At 39.6% G+C, this 20,566-nt stretch overlaps 1 protein-coding gene across 1 annotated transcript; it reads left to right on the top strand.

The window, feature by feature from the left end:
• The first annotated feature begins 5,957 nt into the window (after window positions 1-5,957).
• gpr148 (G protein-coupled receptor 148) lies at window positions 5,958-8,674 on the top strand. The gene has a single exon (XM_008106535.3). It carries the CDS (start codon window positions 7,589-7,591, stop codon window positions 8,672-8,674), a length of 1,086 nt encoding a protein of 361 aa, XP_008104742.2. The 5' UTR covers window positions 5,958-7,588.
• Window positions 8,675-20,566: the final 11,892 nt, after the last annotated feature.

Raw genomic sequence — 20,566 nt, 5'->3', positions numbered from 1 at the left:
TAAAATATTGTTCTGTGTTTCTCACTGATTTCAAATATTAAACAGTTATATAAAATACATAATATGAACAAAATAATACCAGATCTGAGATGATGGGCTCCTTCAAAAGGAGCAAAGGGTGTTGCTAGAGGTTGCAGTATTTGTTGCTATAACTGAGGGAAGGGGAAGATATAGTAAAATATCCAAACATTTCTTTCTCAAGACTATTTTTGCCAATTCCCAACACCAGCTGCAACATTTTATCCCCTCAATGGCGTCTCTTTAATTTGAAACATATCCAGACAAAATATACTTCTCTCCTTCTCTTCTTCTTCCCCCTCTCTCTCTCAAATGCATCAACAAAATGATTATTTTGTACTAAAGTACTAGAAAGCTAACAAAAAACAATAAAACTCAGAGAAGAAAATTCCCTATTAAAATCACAAGACCATCTCACCAAATAATGTCATATTGCAGGGGAACAAATTGTTACCAACAGATCCTCAAAAGAATGGAGTGAATGGATGAGGAGACAACCACAACCAGAAAAACCAAAGTAGCTATATAATGAGAATCACACTTCTTTAGTGTGGGAAATAGCAACCTTCTACAACCCTCCTATACTAGTTATTTGTTATGCATATAATTGAGATCGCTTACTATATTGTATGTATATGAATTAGTATGCATTAGACCGAAGAGAATGTTAGTCTGTATGCAACAAAGATGAGACTAAAGCAGAATGTTTTAGAGAACTAATTGTTTAAACTTTGAACCCATCAGCAATATACCTGTATGCTGAATACATGAAGTTTGTAAGTAAATCAACTATGTTAACTTTTACCAAAGACTATTTATTTTTGGATTCTTGAGAGCGTGATTTAAAAGCAATATATTTTAAGGGACAGTAGATGCTTTCTTTTGGGCAACTGAAATAACACTTCTGAAGATCTGCTAAATATTTTATGCATTGGAATATCTTTGTTCCTAACTGTTCAGAGAGAAAACCAGGTATATCAGTCTAATAACTGAGAAACCTACATTGCCTTGAATTAATACTAGTGGATATTTTTCACTAAGGAGAAGATTGACTCAAGCAAGTTTTTAACTCTTCTCAGGAGATCATACTTTACAAAAAGGTTATGGGTTACTGTGAGTTTTCCGGGCTGTATAGCCATGTTCCAGAAGCATTCTCTCCTGACGTTTCACTCACAACTATGGCAGGCATCCTCAGAGGTTGTGAGGTATTTTGGAAACTATGCAAGAGAGGTTTATGTATCTTTGGAAGCGCTCTGCTATGGCTGACTAATCAAGGAACATAAAAGGCACCGCAAACTGATTCAACCAGAGAAGTCAGCCATAGCAGAGCACTTTGTGAACCAACCTGTACACAGTATATTATTTGAGAACTCAGAAATGCCGGACCACTCTAACAACCACCATGTCAGAGTATACAGAGAAGCCATTGAAATCCACAAGCCTGTGGACAATTTCAACAAAAAGGAGGAAACCATGAAAATGAACAAAATCTGGCTACCATATTTAAAATACTCTAAAATTGTGGCAATAAATAAAGAACAATACTCTGAAAACAAGGGAATTCCAGACATGAAACAATCAGGGCCAGCTAACACCTCCAAATAAAGGATTCCCCTAGACAGGAATTAACCACGTCTTGAAGCTGCAAGGCCATGAAATGCTAATCAAATGCTAATCAACATTCACACTTGCCTCCAACAGACAAGACTTCTTTCTCCCACCCTGGACATTCCATAGATATATAAACCTTCCTTGCTTAGTTTCCAATATATCTCACAACCTCTGAGAAATCTCGCCATAGTTGTGGGCAAAATGTCAGGAGAGAATGCTTTTGGAACATAGCCATACAGCCCGGAAAACTCACAGCAACCCAGTGATTCCAGCCATGAAAGCCTTCAACAACAAAAAGGTTATGATTATTCCAAATAGTGTGAATGCCAACTGATCTCCAAATGGTTATGAAGATTCTGGTTTTCCAAAAGGTTATGTCTCTAAAAAGCCATGCCTTTCCAAAATTTAGACCAGTGTGGATAAGCCCATTATTCTACCCATTCTACATTTTCTTTCTGCTCCTTCCATTTACCACAAAACTCAGGCGTGATGGGAAAACCACAATGTAGGTGCACAATGCCCTTGGTTTGGGAATGCTAAGGTGTCCATTTGGAAAACGCTTGTACTTCTTTCCACTTTACTGGCCAAAAGCCTTTTTTTTCTTCTTTATTCCTTGAATTCAGGTAAAGGTCTCACTGCTCATCTGGGTCCCTTTCATGCTAGAGTCCTAAATTCTACTTTGATTCTCAATGCTGTATTCTATAAAGTCCTGGGATTTCTAGTTTGTAGATTAAGAAGGATCTGGAGCCCTCCAGCTGAGAACTCAAAATATCACTTTCTGCACTGCACATCCTAAGATCCCATAGGTGCTTGTTATGCCAATTAAAATGGACTATAGCACTACAATTGTGTGACTTGAAAGATCCCCTACTATCTCTATATCTCTTTCTCTATGGAATCTAACTGCTCTCCTGTTAATGGTGCTAATTACAATCACACTCTCTCTTTGCTCATCAGATACCAATCACGTAAAGCTGTTCTCTCAGCCTTGATTAGTATTCAAACGGGTCTCTTGTTTTTTGTTTTTGTTTTCTCTTCTGGTGGCATCCATTAAAAATATTCTTCAATTTCTCCCTTCTCTCCCCCCCCCCTCCCCAAAATTACAAAAGCTCAGATGTGAGAGGGCCAAAAGCTGGCAAACAACACCAGCATTTAGGTGAAGTGAAGGCAACACTTCTAAAAATGAAGAGTACAGGGCCACTGGTCCTGAAATCCCATCTAACAATAATTACCCATCCTCCCATGATCTTGATCTCTGGACTATAGGGTTGCCGGGATGAGGCTTAGAATTTTAATCATTCACAGATTTTGGATCAGGAAGAGGCATTACAATGTTATGTGAAAACCCACCTTCTAAAGTTTTGTCCTGTGTTAGTGGATGATACAGAGTATTGGGACATGGAAAAGGAAGTGAGGAAAGCCTATATACAGGCAGTCCCCAAGTTGTAAATATCCAATTTACAAACTACTCATAATTACAAATGGGGATGAGACAACCAGAAGTGAGAGAAATCTACTCCACAGAAGGAAAATTCACCCCTGTTGTGTTATCATGGGGAAAAGGTGTCTCCACTGAAGCTTTAATCGCCAATCCTTGTTTCCACAACGAGCCATTTTTTTTTCAAAATCCAATGATCACAGGGATAGAAAGTAAAGTAAAATATTCCGAACAGGGGCACAGACAGCAAAACACACACCACAGGGATGTTAACCCTTCCCTATATCTTTGGTTGGAGTTACACTTTAAAATGTACATGTTCCAAATTAAAATGTACAAATGCAACTTAAGAACAGACCTTCCGAGTCTATAACTTGGGGGCTGCCTGTAATTGCATCTCTGTCAGTGTTGTACATCTAGATACAGGAGCACAGCCAAAAACTTCTTCCTTGCCCCTCCACTGGCCAGTAAATGGACATGTTTGGGTGGAGGTCTTCTCACGTGCATGGAGGAGGAGCTGTGCCATAGTTCAGCCTGATAGATTTGTATGATACCTCATTCTGGTCCAGAATCTCTGAATAAGTAAAGCAATAGGAGTCCTGCCCAATATTCAAGTTATTCCACGAATCAAGGAATATGAAAGGCACTGCAGACTAACTCAACCAGAGAAGTCAGCCATAGCAAAGCATTTGATGAACCAACATGGACACAGCATATTATTTGAGAACACAACAACTACCATGTCAAGCTACACAGAGAAGCCATTGAAATCCAAAATCATGTGGACAATTTCAACAGAATGGAAGAAACCATGAAAATGAACAAAATCTGGCTACCAGTATTTAAAAACTCTAAAATCAGGACAGTAAATAAAGAACAACACTCTGAAAACAGAGGAATTCCAGACATGAATCAATCATGGCCAGCTAACACCTCCCAACAAAGGATTATCCCAGACAGGAAGGAGCCAGGCCTTGAAGATGGCAAGGCCATTAAATGCTAATCAAGGTGATTAATTACAACATTTACACTTGCCTCCAACAGACAAGAGTTCTTTCTCCCACCTTGGACATTCCATAGATATATAAACCTCCCTTGCCTAGTTTCCAATGTACCTCACAACCTCTGAGGATGCCTGCCATAGATGTGGGCAAAACATCAGGAGAGAATGCTTCTGGAAGAAGCATTCACAGCAACCTAGTGATTATGGCCATTAAAGCTTTCGACAACACATTGATATTTGAGCTCACGACTTTGATGATATGAGATCCAGTGGTGGCTGATGATTTTCCATTTCAAAAATGTGTTAAATACTGCTCTGGCTATCATTCCAGAATTCCAAGGCAGTATTCAGGTGCCAAATGCTATCCTACACTGGTTCAGACCATTCCTTTAAAGCATGGAATAAAACTCAGTGTAGATTCACAACATTCCTGACATGGGGTGCATCTACACCACAGAATTAATGCAGTATAACACCTCTTTTACTGTCATGGCTCAATGCTATAGAATCCTGAGATTTATAGTTTGATGAGGTACCAGCACTCTTTCATAGGTAAGACTTGTTGCTGAGGAATGAAATAGAAGCACATGACCTAAGGTTCAGTTGGCACTGATATTTATGCTGAGACTATAGATAAGCTTCAAAATGCCACTATGGGTCTCAACACAAGAAAAGTAACTAAGGAACTGTGATGTATTGGGAAATTGTCAAGAATAATATAATACAAAGATGAAAGAACAGCTATTGAGGAAAGGTTATGAATCCCAATTGTTTACTTATTTATAACTGGTATTTGAAATATTTGAACTAGATTCTAAAAACTATGGTTTCCGACTAAGTAAATCTGAATCTAACGCCCAATTATATGCAAATAATGAACAGGTTATTGTTCATTGTTCAGTGTCGCAGCAGGTTAAACTGTTGAGCTGACTGAAAGTTTGCCGGTTCAAATCCAGGGAGCGGGGTGAGCTCTCACTGTTAGCCCCAGCTTCTACCAACCTAGCAGTTCGAAAACATGCAAATATGAGTATATCAATAGGTACCAATTTGGCAGAAAGGTAACAGCGCTCCATGCAGCCATGCAGGCCACATGGTCTTGGAGGTATCTATGGACAATCCAAATACATAGTTTGATGCAAAAATTTGTAAAGATTAATATCCAGTTAAAATCTACATTTAACCGATGGATAATAACCTAGAAAGGAGTCATAGAAGAACATTTACTTCCATTATTGTGCAATACACTTTATGCCTGAGGTCTTAATACCACTTGGTACTGCATCCATTAAGTGGGTTTATATCATGATAGCTTGTGCTAAAATAAAGACCAGTTAGTCTTTAAAATGCTGCTTTGTTTTTATTTTTCTCTCCCTTCTTTCCTCCTTTTCATGCTACAAGAGATTAATATGGCTGTTTCTTTGCGAACTGCAAATACGTAGTTTTCACAAACCAGAAAAATGAAAATAAAATTTCTCAAGGTTGTTGTATGTCTTTCGGGCTGTGTGGCCATGTTCCAGAAGTATTCTCTCCTGACGTTTCACCCACATCTATGGCAGGCATCCTCAGAGGTTGTGAGGTATGGAAATTTCTCAAGTTACTCATTGTTTCCTTCAAGAAAAAACATTAGTGAAGAATTACACCCCTATATGTCATTAGCTATTCTACAGATTAAAACAAACTGTTGTAAGGTCAGGCAACAAGTTGGAGTAAAATATGCATTGGATCATGGCTTCCTCTCCATATTTCATTCCACACTTAACTGATCATTGTCCTTCAGTACAAAGAAGAGCAACACAGGCATAGCAAGTATTGATTGGGAAGCCAAGTAGCAAACAAAGCAAGCAGAAGGTCTGGCTGCTTTGTTGTTAGCAGAAGGCAGTCAGAGAGTGAGCAGTATGGACGTTGCTCTTTAGAGGCATATTTGGTGGTGGATCAGGGAAATCAGATGGTATTTGTAAGAATCAATATTAAAAATAATGGTTATTTCAGATCAATCCATCTGGAGACTAGCAAGATGATCTTGGATCATTTCCCTGACATGTTTCCAGAAAGTTTTGGACTCTCATCACAACAGCTCTTGTCTTATGCCTGTCGTCTGGTGCATGAGTTAAGTCTTGAGGGTTAATAGAATATGGGAAATCATGGCTGTGGACAATTGCATTTGGTGTCCTGCCCTCGCCTGTATCTTCCAGCTCTATGATCTAGCTTCTTTTTAATGTAGCAGAAAATAATGAAGACGTTGATACTATTAATCTATATTTACATCATGCCTAATAATAATGAATAAATAAATAAATAAAGCTTTCATTATATCCCACTCCCTCTCCCCAAAGGGACTTGAGGCAGCTTACAACACGAGAAAACAATATGCACAATATCAATCACACTTACAAGCACAATAGATAAAGACAAATCACAATAGATAAAAATAAAATCCAACAAACATAATTACTTACGTGTTGTCGAAGGCTTTCATGGCCAGGATCACAGGGTTGTTGTATGTCTTTCGGGCTGTGTGACCATGTTCCAGAAGTATTCTCTCCTGACGTTTCGCCCACATCTGAGGATGCCTGCCATAAATGTGGGCGAAACATCAGGAGAGAATACTTCTGGAACATGATCACACAGCCCGAAAGACATACAACAGCCCTATAATTACTTACGACTTATAAACATCAGACATATAAATATAAGACTTTAAACAGTTAAGACATGGAGGGCTCTTCCACACAGCCATATAACCCAGAATATCAAGCCAGAAAATCCCACAGTATCTCCTTTGAACTGGGTTATCTGAGTCCACACTGCCATATATTCCAGTTCAAAGCAGAAAATGCAGGATTTTATTCAATTGTGTGGAAGGGGTCATGCATCTCACACCCGGTTATAAATACACATGGGATTTCATCCTCTGTGTGCCTATCTTTGTGTGTAAACAATTAATGCTCTTTGAAATTAGTTGGAATATATTTCTGAAGTCTGATAGGAATCACACATTAAATTATTATAGTGCACTTGTATTTCAGGAGCTAAGAGCCCTTTTCTTATTGATTGAATTCATTCAATACGTTTTTTTATTGCATTTAAACACTCCAGCATATTTTCCGGCTCCAGTTACAACTTGATTGCATTGGCATATTTGGAATGTCCCCTTTTATATCATCACATCTGTTTAATCAAGGTAATATTCCATCTGCTACTGTGTTGCCATAATGCAATGTGAACAAACTCAAGTTCTTCATCCTGAACAGCTCATATATTTCCTTCCTAGAGCATTTGCTCTATATGAAAGTGTTCGCTTCTCCAACAAACTGTTACTCCACTCTTCTATGGACGATTCTGGAATTATTTTTTGAGTCAACTTATTATTACCTGTTTTCTGCAAGCAATAGAATTGACTACCAATGGGACTGTGGTGGCTATAAAATATGAAACTGTTCATTCTTGCTAAGGCTCAGTGTCGAAGAACTTCTTGTTTTTTTATCCACATCTGCCATTACTAGAAATCTTCAGAAGATATGGAATACTTGTCATGTTTATCTGAACGGATTTTGAATGAGAGTTTCTTTTACAGGAGACTTCGAGCCAATACCTCCTTCTCTTTGGATACATCTTCTTTGAACAGTACCTCCTACTCTTTGGCTACAGCCTCTTTGCAAAGCATCGATGCATGGGTTGCCTATCCTCCTTATTTTAAGATAAACATGTTTTTGATCCCACCAGTTATATGCCTTATAGCAGCCATCCTGGTCATTCCTTTCATCTTGTTTGTGATTTTCTCCCAAGACAACATCCGTCAGGAAACAAGGTACTTGTTACTGGGGAATGCTTTACTTTGTGATTTGCTATATCTGATACTCTACACCATGTCTGAGGTTTTCAGTGCATCTTACCTCAAGCTTCACAAAACCACCTGCGTGGCTTTGCTGTTTTTGTTGGCAATGACTTACTGTGGAGGGTTGCTGACAGCGGTAGCGATGGTCTTGGACACCTATCTGGCCATTATTTGGCCTCTACATTATCTCTCCATCTTGCCTTCTGCACGCACCAAGAAACTGATACTATTCCTATGGATCTCCTCTGGGATTTTCCCTGGGATTGTCTTCTCAATACTTGGGAGTGCTGAGAAACCCAGTCTGTGTCCTGTGGAAGACTGTTCTGTTCCCATAATTCTGGCAATGACTTTACAAGGAAACAATGCAGTGAAATGTTGCTATGTGCTCTCCGTCTCTGCCCTTTTTCTCTGCCTGTCCCTCATTCTCTGCTGTTATATGATCCTGTATTTCAAAACAAAAGAGTCAGGGATATGGAAGAGCATTTTCTCTAGAGCCAGAGTGACATTCCTGATGCACCAAATTATCTTGTTCTTTCATTTCTCTCCTGTCTTGGCCACTGTGGTGGAGTCACTCCTGTATGTCAATGCTGTCATAGGGCCACGGACAGGGATGTGGCTCTCTCTGGTTGTCTGCAATGTGTTGATCATAATACCCAAAGCTTTGTTGCCTTATCTGTATGGGCTCAGATACAGGGAGATCTCCTCCTCCCTTAAGTTCTTCATTAGGCGGAAACGTTCTACTGTCGTGGCTCCTACTTCACTGGCATGAGCAAAACTGGACTAACTGAAGCAAGGAAGGACCTGTACTTGTATGACTCCTTCTAATGAACTGAAAAAAAATTCAGTTGTTGAAGCAATTTGTTGAGTACATAATTTGTAAAACAAAAAAATTGATATAAAAATATCAATCATCTGGTTGATCAGACTCAACATTAGTTTCCTGCAATTAATTGTTGACTGATGAGTCAAAATCTAGGTAAAACCCACTGGTTCAATGGATATGCTATACTGAGAACTAACAAGATTTAGGTCAGTGTATGTCAAGAATGCTAGAACAACATGGTTGTGTTGATATTTTACTGTGATAATATTTTATGTTCAGATTGCAATATATTCTAAAAAGTTTTTTCGTGTCATGAGCGACTTGAGAAACTGCAAGTCGCTTCTGGTGTGAGAGAATTGGTCATCTGCAAGGACATTGCCCAGGGGACGCCCCAATTTTTTGATGTTTTACCATCCTTGTGGGAGGCTTCTCTCATGTCCCCGCATGGGAAGCTGGAGCTGACAGAGGGAGCTCATCCGTGTTCTCCCCAGATTTGAACCAGCAACCTTCAGGTCAGCAACCCAAACTTGAGGTCAGCAGTCCTGTCAGCACAAGGGTTTAACCCACTGCCTCCTGGGGCTCCTATATATTCTAATCATTATATGTTTAGCAATAAATTAGAAGAAGAGTTTGACAAAAAGAGGGACAGCGGGAGGAAGGATTCCTCTACGGAGAAAATTGGAAAAGGACTAGAGAAATTGCCATGATTATTCAAACTTGGGCATCAGAGGTGTACCTAGTTTTCAAGTGTGAACAGCATCAGACACTTCCTATGATCATAAAGGTGATTGGCTACATCCCAATTTGGATGTCTATAGCACAAGTGTCTCCCATCTTGTAAAGGGATATTAACCCCACAGACTGTAATACACTGTATTCTGCTCTATGTATTTTTTCTTAAATTGCTTGTTATTTATCAACTTTTTTGTCTGGTTCTGACCATGAAAAGAATGTAAATATAGAATATATGGCTCTATAAATAAATAGAAGTTAATGAGACACCAAGGGCAACAGGAGCTGCATCAGGGAACCAATAAATGATTTCCCATATTTTATCTTTGGCACATTTCTCTAGCAGTTTTATTAAACGAATACATAAAATATTGCAATGGTAACAGTGGGGAAATTACTTTTTTGGCATTATCATTCTGGACCAAGGGCGTGATTTGCCAAAGTCACTCTTTAAACTTTAGCTACAGGAATGCAAAATGTGACTAAGTGAAAACAGAATTTCATTATGTGTTGCTGAGCATTTATCTTGCAGGCTAGAAAATCAGGCCCTGAGTTTGCTTAGTGAAACCACCATTCCTGATGTGTTCCTTGGACTGGTCTGGTAGCTCCAGGCAACCATCAGAAATTGAGCTCTGAACCACTTTCAGTAAAAATTACAGCAGATTTTTTCTGCTATCAGGTTTTATCTTGTGTTGTTGAAGGCTTTCATGGCCGGGATCACAGGGTTGTTGTATGTTTTCCGGGCTGTATGGCCATGTTCTAGAAGTATTCTCTCCTGACGTTTCGCCCACATCTATGGCAGGCATCCTCTGAGGTTGTGAGGTAAACTAAGCAAGGAAGGTTTATATATATCTGTGGAAAGTCCTGGGGGCATCCTTTGTTCAGAGTTGTTAGCTGCCCCTGGTTCCCATGTCTGGAACTCTTCTGTTTTCAGAGTGTTGCTTCTTATTTACTGTTCTGATTTTTGAGTTTTTAATACTGGTAGCCAGATTTTGTTTATTTTCATGGTTCCCTCCTTTCTGTTGAAGTTGTCCACATGCTTGTGAATTTCAATGGCTTCTCTGTGTAGTCTGACATGATAGTTGTTGGAGTGGTCAAGCATTTCTGTGTTCTCAAATAATAATTCTGTGTCCAGGTTGGTTCATCAAGTACTCTGCTATGGCTGATTTCTCTGGTTGAGTTAGTCGGCAGTGCCTTTCATATTCTTTGATTTGTGTTTGGGCGCTGCGTTTGGTGGTCCCTAAATTAGAGAGCTATGGATGTTTCAGGAGGGGAAAAATTGGATGGAGCACACACATCCTGGCATAAATGTCCCATTTAGCATGTACAGTGTTCCCTCACTACTTCGCAGTTCACTTTTTGCGGATTCGCTGTATCGCGGTTTTTCAATAAACTCTAAAAGACTATTATAAATCATAAAAAATTACAATTTACAGCCTAAGGAAGGGAGGAAGGAGAAGCCAAAGGGAGAGAAAAGGAACCCAAGTGGCAACGGGAGGAAAAGGAGGTGATTTATCAACACAGGATTCGTTGATAAAGACTTAAAATAGTGTATAACTACTAAAATAATGTATAAACATTAAAATAAATATAGTATCCCTACTTCGCAGATTTTCACTTATTGCGGGTGGTTCTGGAACCTAACCCCAGCGATAAGTGAGGGAACACTGTACATTGTTATGGCAAAAGACGTGAAATGATCTGATGAAAATAGCATTGGTAGTGCCTGTTGTTGTTTATTTGTTCAGTTGCTTCCAACTCTTCATGATCTCATGGACCAGCTCACGTCAGAGCTCCCTGTTGGCCATCACCACCCCCAGCTCCTTCAAGGTCAAGCCAGTCACTTCAAGGATACCATCCATCCATCTTGCCCTTGGTCAGCCCTCCTCCTTTTTCCTTCCATTTTCCCCAGCATCATTCTCTTCTCCAAGCGTTCCTGTCTTCTCACGATGTGGCCAAAGTACTTCATCTTTGCTTCTAACATCCTTCCCTCCAGTGAGCAGTCAGGCATTATTTCCTGGTGTATGGAGTAGTTGGATCTTCTTGTGGTCCAAGGCACTTTCAAGATTTTCCTCCAACATGGAAGTGCTTATGCATGGCAAAATACTAACATTATTGCTGTTGCTCTTTTATCTGCATGTATGTGAGTGTGTGTGTGTGTGTGGAGACTCCATCAATTTCATATGGTTTTCTTTGGCAAGAAATACCCAGATGTGATTTTGCCAGCACCCTCCTCTGAAATATAGTATACAGCACATGATATTCCTTGCTGCTGGTCCCACTTCCAAGAACGAGCCATACCTGACCCTGCTTAACCTTCATGATCAGACAGAATCTGGTGCCTTTAGGGTATTAGCACAGCATGAGAAATGTATGTCCTCACTTTACATGGCTTTCCTTCTTCTCATTAATCATCACCATCCTGTGAAGTAAGACTGCTGTGAGATAATTAAACCCAAGGATACATGATGAATTCCATAACCAAAAAAAGAATTGAATTTTGGTTTTCTCATTCCAAGTCCAGCACTATAAACTTTACATTGGTTCTTTTAGTATGTTGAAACTTAAAATATTGTATAAAGGTTGAAACATTGGTGCGGGAGGGACCAATAAACTTGCTGAACTTGCACAATTAGAAGGAAAATAGCATAATAAGATTTGCATATTTTATTTATCGTGTCAGAAGCGTACAATTATTATGTATTTAAAAACCACAAACAATGTTAAAAACTTGTCATTATACTAAATGTCCTTTGACCAGAAGCTGGCCACTTGGAGTGCCTCTGGTGTCGCTGAAGGAAAGTCTTCCATTGATGAAGCAAATTACATGCTTGGATTTGATGGGTTGGGATAACACAACTCTTGGGAAAGCACATGGACTGCAAACGAGAAATAAATCTAACAAAAAAAAACACATTTAGAAGTAAGAAGTCTGAAAATTAGTATTTTATGAGTGAAGTTTCCAGCAAAGGGCAAAAAGAAGATATATCAGAAAATCTGGATAGACCGAAGGATGCAGAAATAGCACGTGGGTCCCAAATCATATTTTGTCCATCATCACAGCTGTAGAAGAGAAAGAAAGCTGCAGCATGTGCGTGCCACATCTCTGTTCAAAATGCTCTTTTAACCCATCCATCAATGGCTCAAATCAATAACACAGCTATGAAGTGAAGAAAAGCAAACATGCAACAGTACATCCTTTAATCCTTGGTAAGACTTCTTTGTTTCCACAGCAACTTTAAGAAAAGCAGAGAAACATATAGAGGGCCCTTTTTGCACCGAGGAGTGAATAAATAATGCGCTGTTGACCCAGAAAGTTGGGCGTCCTGCCAAAATTGCAAGCTTAGTATGGATACAAACCAGATCTGTGCAGGTGCAGTGTTAGAAAATGCACTTGTAACTGTGCCAGGATGTTTTAAAAGAAATTTGAGGTGGAGGAGTGGTTAAAATGTGCATTTTCCGCCATGGACAAATTGTTCTGTTCATTTGCAGTAAGACTGTGAGCCTCCTATCTGAAGGCTAAATGTGTCCCACTGGCCTTTCTGAATTGGACCAGAGTTCACCCCAAACACATTTACCACCACAGGAAAGATTTATATAAAGTCAGGTTGCAGCACATAGGGGAACACATGGGGTTATAGCTGAAGATGAAAGGTAAAGGGCTGAAGATGAAAGGTAAACTTCCTGTGACCAAGTCAGTCTACTAAATCCATGGCAATTACACAAGGTGAAAGCCTTCCAATGCAGCCAATAAATGGCTTTTTTAAGTACAGAAAATGATGGAGAAGTTAAAGCTTGGAAGTGAAGTGCTGTTTTTCCCTTCCTCACATTGTTCTTGTGTGCCTTCAGGTCATTTTACGGTGACCCTAACACAAAGCTATCACAAGATTTTATTGGGAAGGTTTAATCAGAGACCGTTTGCTTTACCTTCCTTGGAGGCTGAGACAGTATGACTTGCCAGTGGGTTTTTCATGGCTGAGCAGGGATTCAAACCCTAGTCTGCGAGTTGTAGTCCAACACTCAAACAACTACAACATACTGGTTCTTCTCTTCATGCTGCCCTAACCCTATGCTCCATACACACACACTCCTTTTTGAGGGACAATATGCTTCACAATGAATCCTAAGGGCATGTTTTTAAAGTTCTCTTTAGGAATGAAACATTTGTATGTGTGTGTATCTGTATATAACCAGATAATGTATGTGTGTAAGATGGAGGGAAGGAGGGAACTAGTATATTCTATATGTGAGAATATGTTTGTGTGTTTTCTTTATGTTTTTTTCCTGCCATCACATCCTAGCTAGAAAAGGAATTCCAATGGACTATTTTTCTGCTATCAGATCTCTGCATAAATATACTTAATATATATATTAAGTCTAATCCTATCTTACTCTGGGGGTTGGTGCTCATTTCCATTTCTAAGCAAAAGAGCCGCCGCTGTCCGTAGACACCTCCAAGGTCATGTGGCTGGCATGACTGCATGGAGCACCATTACCTTCCCACCGGAGCGATACCTATTGACCTACTCACATTTACATGTTTTTGAACTGCTAGGTTGGCAGAAGCTGGGGCTAACAATGGTAGCTCACCCCGCTTCCCGGATTCGAACCACCGACCTTTCGGTCAGTATATTCAGCAGCTCAATGATTTAACCCACTGTGCCACTGAGGGCTTGGGCCTCATTAAATTCTTGATTGTCAGGATACCTTAGTTAGATTTGTTCTCTTAAACATCACTTAATTCTTCGGGTGTATTAGGATTGCTGCTCTAAAAATATGATATCTCCAAGGCTACATAATCATATATTCTGCAAAAACAGGGTTGTCTGCATAGAAAGCTGCCTTACAGTGACTCAGAGTGATATATTTACCTTGAAAGGGAAATGATATATAGATATAGGGATGCTATATTTAGCACTTTTTTAAAAAAAGAAGAGTTGCTCCCTCAAATGGTGAAAAATATATTTTCATAGCATATAATTTATTTCCCTTTAAATTTAGCATTTGGTTCACAGCGCTTTGTTTGTCACTCACTGGAAGGTAAACACAGACTTAATGTGCAGATCTGACTGCTAGGCCATGTGTCTCTGAAAAATATCTTGTCGGGGAAAGGAAAACAGGTTGATAGTTGATTTGACCCTCAGACCATTGATCCATCTAGTTCAGCATGATCTACAATAACGTCCAAGAAATATGCAGGATTTGCTAAGCTTGCCTGTTTATTCACACAGTGCATGGAAGTCTTATGAGGTTTCTAAAGACTTTTAGGAATTGGCTGTAAAGATTTTTCATAGTGTGCTGTTTAGATAAATAGATAGATAGATAGATAGATAGATAGATAGATAGATAGATAGATAGATAGATAGATAGAGCTAATTTAGCAACCATTCCAAAAGACTTAGACTAGAAGGAGATTCCATTACCTCTGCTGAGAGACCAGCTGCCCTTGGCTCTCCCTCGACTCTTCAAATTACCATGACTATTTTCATCCCATGTGGCTGTTTTGTAAAACAAACACTTTAAGAACTGTGTTGTCGAAGGCTTTCATGGCCAGAATCACTGGGTTGCTGTGAGTTTTTTTAGGCTGTATGGCCATGTTCCAGAAGCATTCTCTGCTGACGTTTTGTCCACAACTATGGCAGGCATCCACAGAGGTTGTGAGGTCTGTTGGAAACTAGTCAAGTGGGCTTTATATATTTGTGGAATGAAAGAACCTTTGTCTATTTAGGCAAGTGTTAATGTAGCAATTGATCACCTTGATTAGCATTGAATGGCCTTACAGCTTCAAGGAAGAATTCCAGACAGAAAACAAGCAAGGCCAGCAAACACCTCCAAACAAAGGATTCCCCCAGACAGTAAGCAGCCAGTCCTTGAAGCTGCAAGGCCATTCAATTGCTACATTAACACTTGCCTCAAGCAGTCAAGAGTTCTTTCTCTCACCCTGGACTTTCCACAGATATATAAACCCATCTTGCCTAGTTTTTAAAAGACCTCACAACCTCCGAGGTTGCCTGGCATAGGTGCAGGTAAAACGTCAAGAGAGAATGCTTTTGGAACATGGCCGTACTGCCTGGAAAGCTCACAGTAACCCAGCTTTAAGAACTACTGTAGTATCCCATTCTTCTCCCCACTCCTTTTCCAGCCCCTTTTCCCTGCATGTCATGTCCTTTCCATTATAAATCTTGGGCTGTTTTTTTTTTGTTTGTTTTTTTTTAAAGTGAGGTTAAAACCCAGATATGCACATGCACACAAACACCCACACCTCACATACATCTGGCCAAAGAGGAAGGAATAGTGCTATTTCCACTCTGTTGTGTAAATGATGGGGAAGGACCTATGGAATCTTAGGTGCCTTCCACACAACTGTATAAAATTCTACATTACCTGCTTTGAACTGGGGTATTTGGCAGTGTGGACTCAGATAACCCAATTCAAAGCAGATATTGTGGATTATCTACCTCGATATTCTGGGTTATATGGCTGTGTGAAAGGGCCCATAGATGCAACACAAACACTGGCCAAGATTCCTCACAAGCTGTGTGTAGTGTAAGCGTTCTGTGACTAGTGAAAGAGGGATCGGAGAAATGTCTGGCTAAGTTTCTATAGTTAAGATGCTGTTCAAGGACATCTTCCAAGACCCACCTCATCTCTGGAGGACTCAGCAGATGATATCATCCATCTAGATGCAGCTATTGAGACATTGCAGATGGAGGAAGGAGATGCCAAGCTCTGCAGTCACCCCAAAAATAATATCTGATGCCAGATTGTGTTTTATTATGTCATATGTGTGCAATGTGATGGGACATGTGATTCACTCATCCACCACGGGTACTGGATCAGACACTAAAGTATGTCATCCCATGTATATTTGCATCCTTAGGGCTAAATCCAATTAGTCCTAAATATAACAGACTCGATTAATCAGTTGTTGAAAAGTAAATCCACATTGTGGTTGATTTAGCCCACAGATATGCTCTAGAACAGACATGGGCAAACTTGGGCCCTCCAGGTGTTTTGGACTTCAACTCCCACCATTCTTAACAGCCAGTGGGAGTTAGGAATTGTGGGAGATGAGGTCCAAAACACCTGGAGAGCCTGTTTGCTCATGCCTGCCCTAGAGATTTCTTCTTTCCATATCTGTTTATACTATACGAGTTAATGGAACAATCAGATGTCGTTGCCTCCATATCACAAACACAAAGCAGCCAGGAAATTCATTTTCTGAAAGGACTTGAAGGCTGCTTGCCAAACACACTAGAGAAAAGAATGTTCTTTTCCAGAATTCGTTGGCCTCATTCTGGGAAGAGAAGTGTCAAAACAAAGCTATGAGGTCCAAAAAGAAGGGGGGAAATGAAGTGTTCCTTTTTTCTCATGGATTGTATGTACATATAGGATCTTAATTAATAGTCAAATATCAGAAGCACTGCTTATAAACTATGGTTATTTCTCTGTGTGTCAAGAAACTACAAATTAGGCATGAAATGGAAAACCAAGTGTTAAAAAGCAGTTCCATTCCCAACTAATTGCTTATTTGGTGGCCAGCTTATGGAATGTGATCTTGTGCTATTTGTCCTAAGCAGTTCATCCTACGCAGTTCGAAAACAGAAGCTGTAATTAGAGAAATTAGGTACTAATTGCAGGGGAGGTATTTTACAACACCATAAATAACAAGACCAGAAAAGCAATGACCAAGTGGAAGGTGGAAGGAGGAAGTCCCGATGGCTCTTCGTCATAGAGAATGGAGCAACAACACCCCCTGTGACTGAATCTGAGTGCAGCCTCTACCTCCAAGGCACCAAAAAACTGGACTTCAAGACTACATGCCTCCTTCTGTCTGTCTCATTCTGTCCTGTCTCCAAACGGCATTGAATGTTTGCCATGTATGTGTACTGTGATCCGCCCCAAGTCTCCCTGGGGAGATAGAGTGGAATATAAATAAAGTGTTATTATTATATTACATATTTCTATCTGAACTATTACTTTTTCAAAAAAAAATGCACAATTAACTTAGAGGTTTGTTGTTGTTGCCATTGTGTGCCTCCAAGTTGTTTCTGATTTTGGTAGCCCTAATGTCACATGGTTTCTCCAAGGCTGAGAGTGTGTGACTTTCACAGGTCACCCAGTAGGTTTTTATGGCTGAGCAACAATTTTATTTATTTATTTCCAATATTTCTATCCCGCCCTTCTCACCCGAAGGGACTCAGATCTAGAGATCAAACCTTGATCTCTAGAGTCATAGTTCAACACCCAAACCACTACACCATTCTGGCCCTAAGCTTATAAATACCCTTATTTTATTGGTGTTTTTATTTCAATGGTATTTCCTAACATGGGCAATGGGCCAGCCTGAGGAATGAGAGGAACGTTAAACAAAAAAACGGGAATGAAAAAAATAGGAAAAATATTGAGGGAGAACAAAAAAGCTGAAATAAGAAAGGAACAATTATTGGAGAATTGAGTTGATGTCAAAAATAAAATAATGACTTTTTGGAAAGAAAAGAAAAGAACGACTAACATGCATTCCACAAGAAAATAATCATAATCTATGATGTAGTGTCTCCTACCCTATTCCATAAAATCAGTACATTTCATCTGGCTCTGTGTCTATCTAATGTGGATTTGTATAAGTTATTCGACAAGGGACAACTTACTACAATGTTCTCTTTAAGACTTGGCACAGAAATATGAAAATATATCAGTCATTCACACAATGCCATAGTAAACAATAGTAGAAGCAGTGTGAATAACTGTGATCTTTGGTAACTACACATGCATCTCTCTGATGGAGATGGTCAACCACAATGCAGTGTTTTAGGGTATGATGCTGCTTTGCTTGGTGAAGCTACCATTCAGATCTGAAAACTTTCACAAAGAGCGGGCTTTGCATGAATCTCTGCTGATTCTGGAACAAATGGCCTGTTTTGGGACACAGCTTTTAAATATTTTTTATCCAAGATGTTTCATTTGGTTATGAGATACTAAGATCCTTGTTCAGTTTTGTTTTGTTTTTTTTACACTATATATCAATTCTGCCATTCCTAGAAATCCTATTGCAACATCAAGTATTTTTCCCCTAGTTCAAAGAATTATTTTGTACCTCTGTTCCAGGAAATTGTAAGTTCTGTTCAAAAACAGTAGAACAGTGCCGTCTGCTGGGCTGAAAAATTGTAGAAAATAACAAGAAAATGGTCTTGTGATTGCACACGAAAGCAAAGGAAGTGGTAGCCAAAAGCCATTAATTCATGATGTTTATTTTGCTTTGTTTGATATTGTTTATATTGCTTATGCCAAAAATGAATAAAAATAGCCAGGCTTCAGCAACATAACAAAATGAACTTAGTGATCACTTTATAATAAAGACTGAGTGCAGAAATAAAGCAAACGTAAATAAATGCAGTGGGCTGTAACCATAAGGCTTTATTAATCACACTTGTTTTCTTTCCCCTGTGGTTTTCTTTCTTGTGCAAAGAACAGACAGATTATGCACCTATGATATTTCACAAAAGGAAGTGACAAGCACCATACTGCAGTATACACCTGAGTATCATATTTTCTTCACTGAAAAATCACTGGCATGAAAAAAGAGCCATTAAATGAAATTGACAGATTCAAAAGCACAACAATGTGCTGGATGGATGAGCTAATTTCCTTGTCCCTATCATGATTGACAGCAACAGGGTCAAACTATTGTCTGATGGGCTTGGAAATAACCAGATAATAGCCAGAAAGTTGTATTATCTCTATCTTCCATCATAGAACTCCAAGTAGTAAACTGGAGACACCCAGGACGTCTGCCATCCAGGCAGTTATCAGATCAAGATCTACTGAACATTAGCAAGTAGTTGCATTATGATCCTTCTCAGTGCAAACTATTTTATAATGTGCTGAATCCTTTATAAAGGCTCGCCCAGCACTGGAGGAGGAAAAGTGAATTATTACTCAATCCTTGCAAATTATTTCCCAGAAACATTTTGTGATATTATGGCAGTTCATATAATATGACCGAACTAAGTTTTGATTGGGTTAATGACAAACAAACTTCCAAATGCCCCTTCTCATATCTTCATCTGTTTTTCATCCTTATCCTTTTTACCTTCCATCATCCTGTCACCTTCAGCCCTTGGTTACTTGGCTCAATTGTTGCTTAGAAAATCCCCTTAGACCAGTTCAAACCATTGGTTCACCTGGTACACTGCCGTTAACTCCACTTTTTTGTGTCAGAAGTTACTTGAGAAACTGCAAGTCGCTTCTGGTGTGAAAGAATTGGCCATCTGCAAGGACGTTGCCCAGGGAACATCTGGATGATTGATGTTTTTACCATAATTTCCCATGTCCCCACATGAGAAGCTAGAGCTCAACAGATGGGAGCTTACCTTGCTCCTTGATTTGAACCGGCAACTTTTCGGTCGACCAATCCTGCCGGCACAAGGGTTTAACCCATTGCACCACTGGGGGCTCCACTGATCTCCAGACAAGTGTTTCCCGGATCTCTCAAACATGCCAGAGGTTGAAGCAAGGAATTTCTGCATGCAAAATATGTGCCCTGCTATTCAGCAATGGCAGCTGGTGACTCAGGGACAATGAATCAAGTTTTTAGTATGAGCTTTTTGGGAGCTATCCAATGTACTGAACCTATTTTGAGGATTAGGTTCAGCACACTGGGGGCCCGTCCAGACAGTACCTTTATACCAGGAGCTTCCACAGCAAAACGGAGGATGGCCAGGCACTGTTCCTTCAAAACATGGGAGGAAATGCTACAAATGGCAAAAAACATTTGAGTAGAAGGCAAAAACTTTGTTCTGACAAGAGGAACTTCATTCTTAACCTGTTTAACGAAGTTTGTGGCAGAAAAATGAAGTTCCTGGGGTGGAACAAATACTTTCACAGTAAGTGGTACACAATGAAACAGGAGCAGACACTTTCAAACCAGGAACAGCAATTTGTTGTTCCATGCCACAAGTACACAACCAAATCTGTCTGGACAGATGGCCAGGCAGGCAGTCTCTAAAAAGTATTGATAATGACAAAGTTTTGTTCCTGGCTTGAAAGTGTGTATTCCTGTTTGATTGTGTAGTGCTGACTTGGACAGAAGTGGTCCTACCCCAT

The sequence above is a fragment of the Anolis carolinensis genome, chromosome 3, assembly GCF_035594765.1.
Source record: "Anolis carolinensis isolate JA03-04 chromosome 3, rAnoCar3.1.pri, whole genome shotgun sequence".
In the NCBI taxonomy this organism is placed as follows: domain Eukaryota; kingdom Metazoa; phylum Chordata; class Lepidosauria; order Squamata; family Dactyloidae; genus Anolis; species Anolis carolinensis.
This window is presented reverse-complemented; position numbering and strand designations above follow the sequence as displayed.

Excerpts from the sequence above, each read along its gene's own strand:
- gpr148 (XM_008106535.3), top strand. The coding sequence starts at position 7,589 with ATGGAATACTTGTCATGTTTATCTGAACGGATTTTGAATGAGAGTTTC.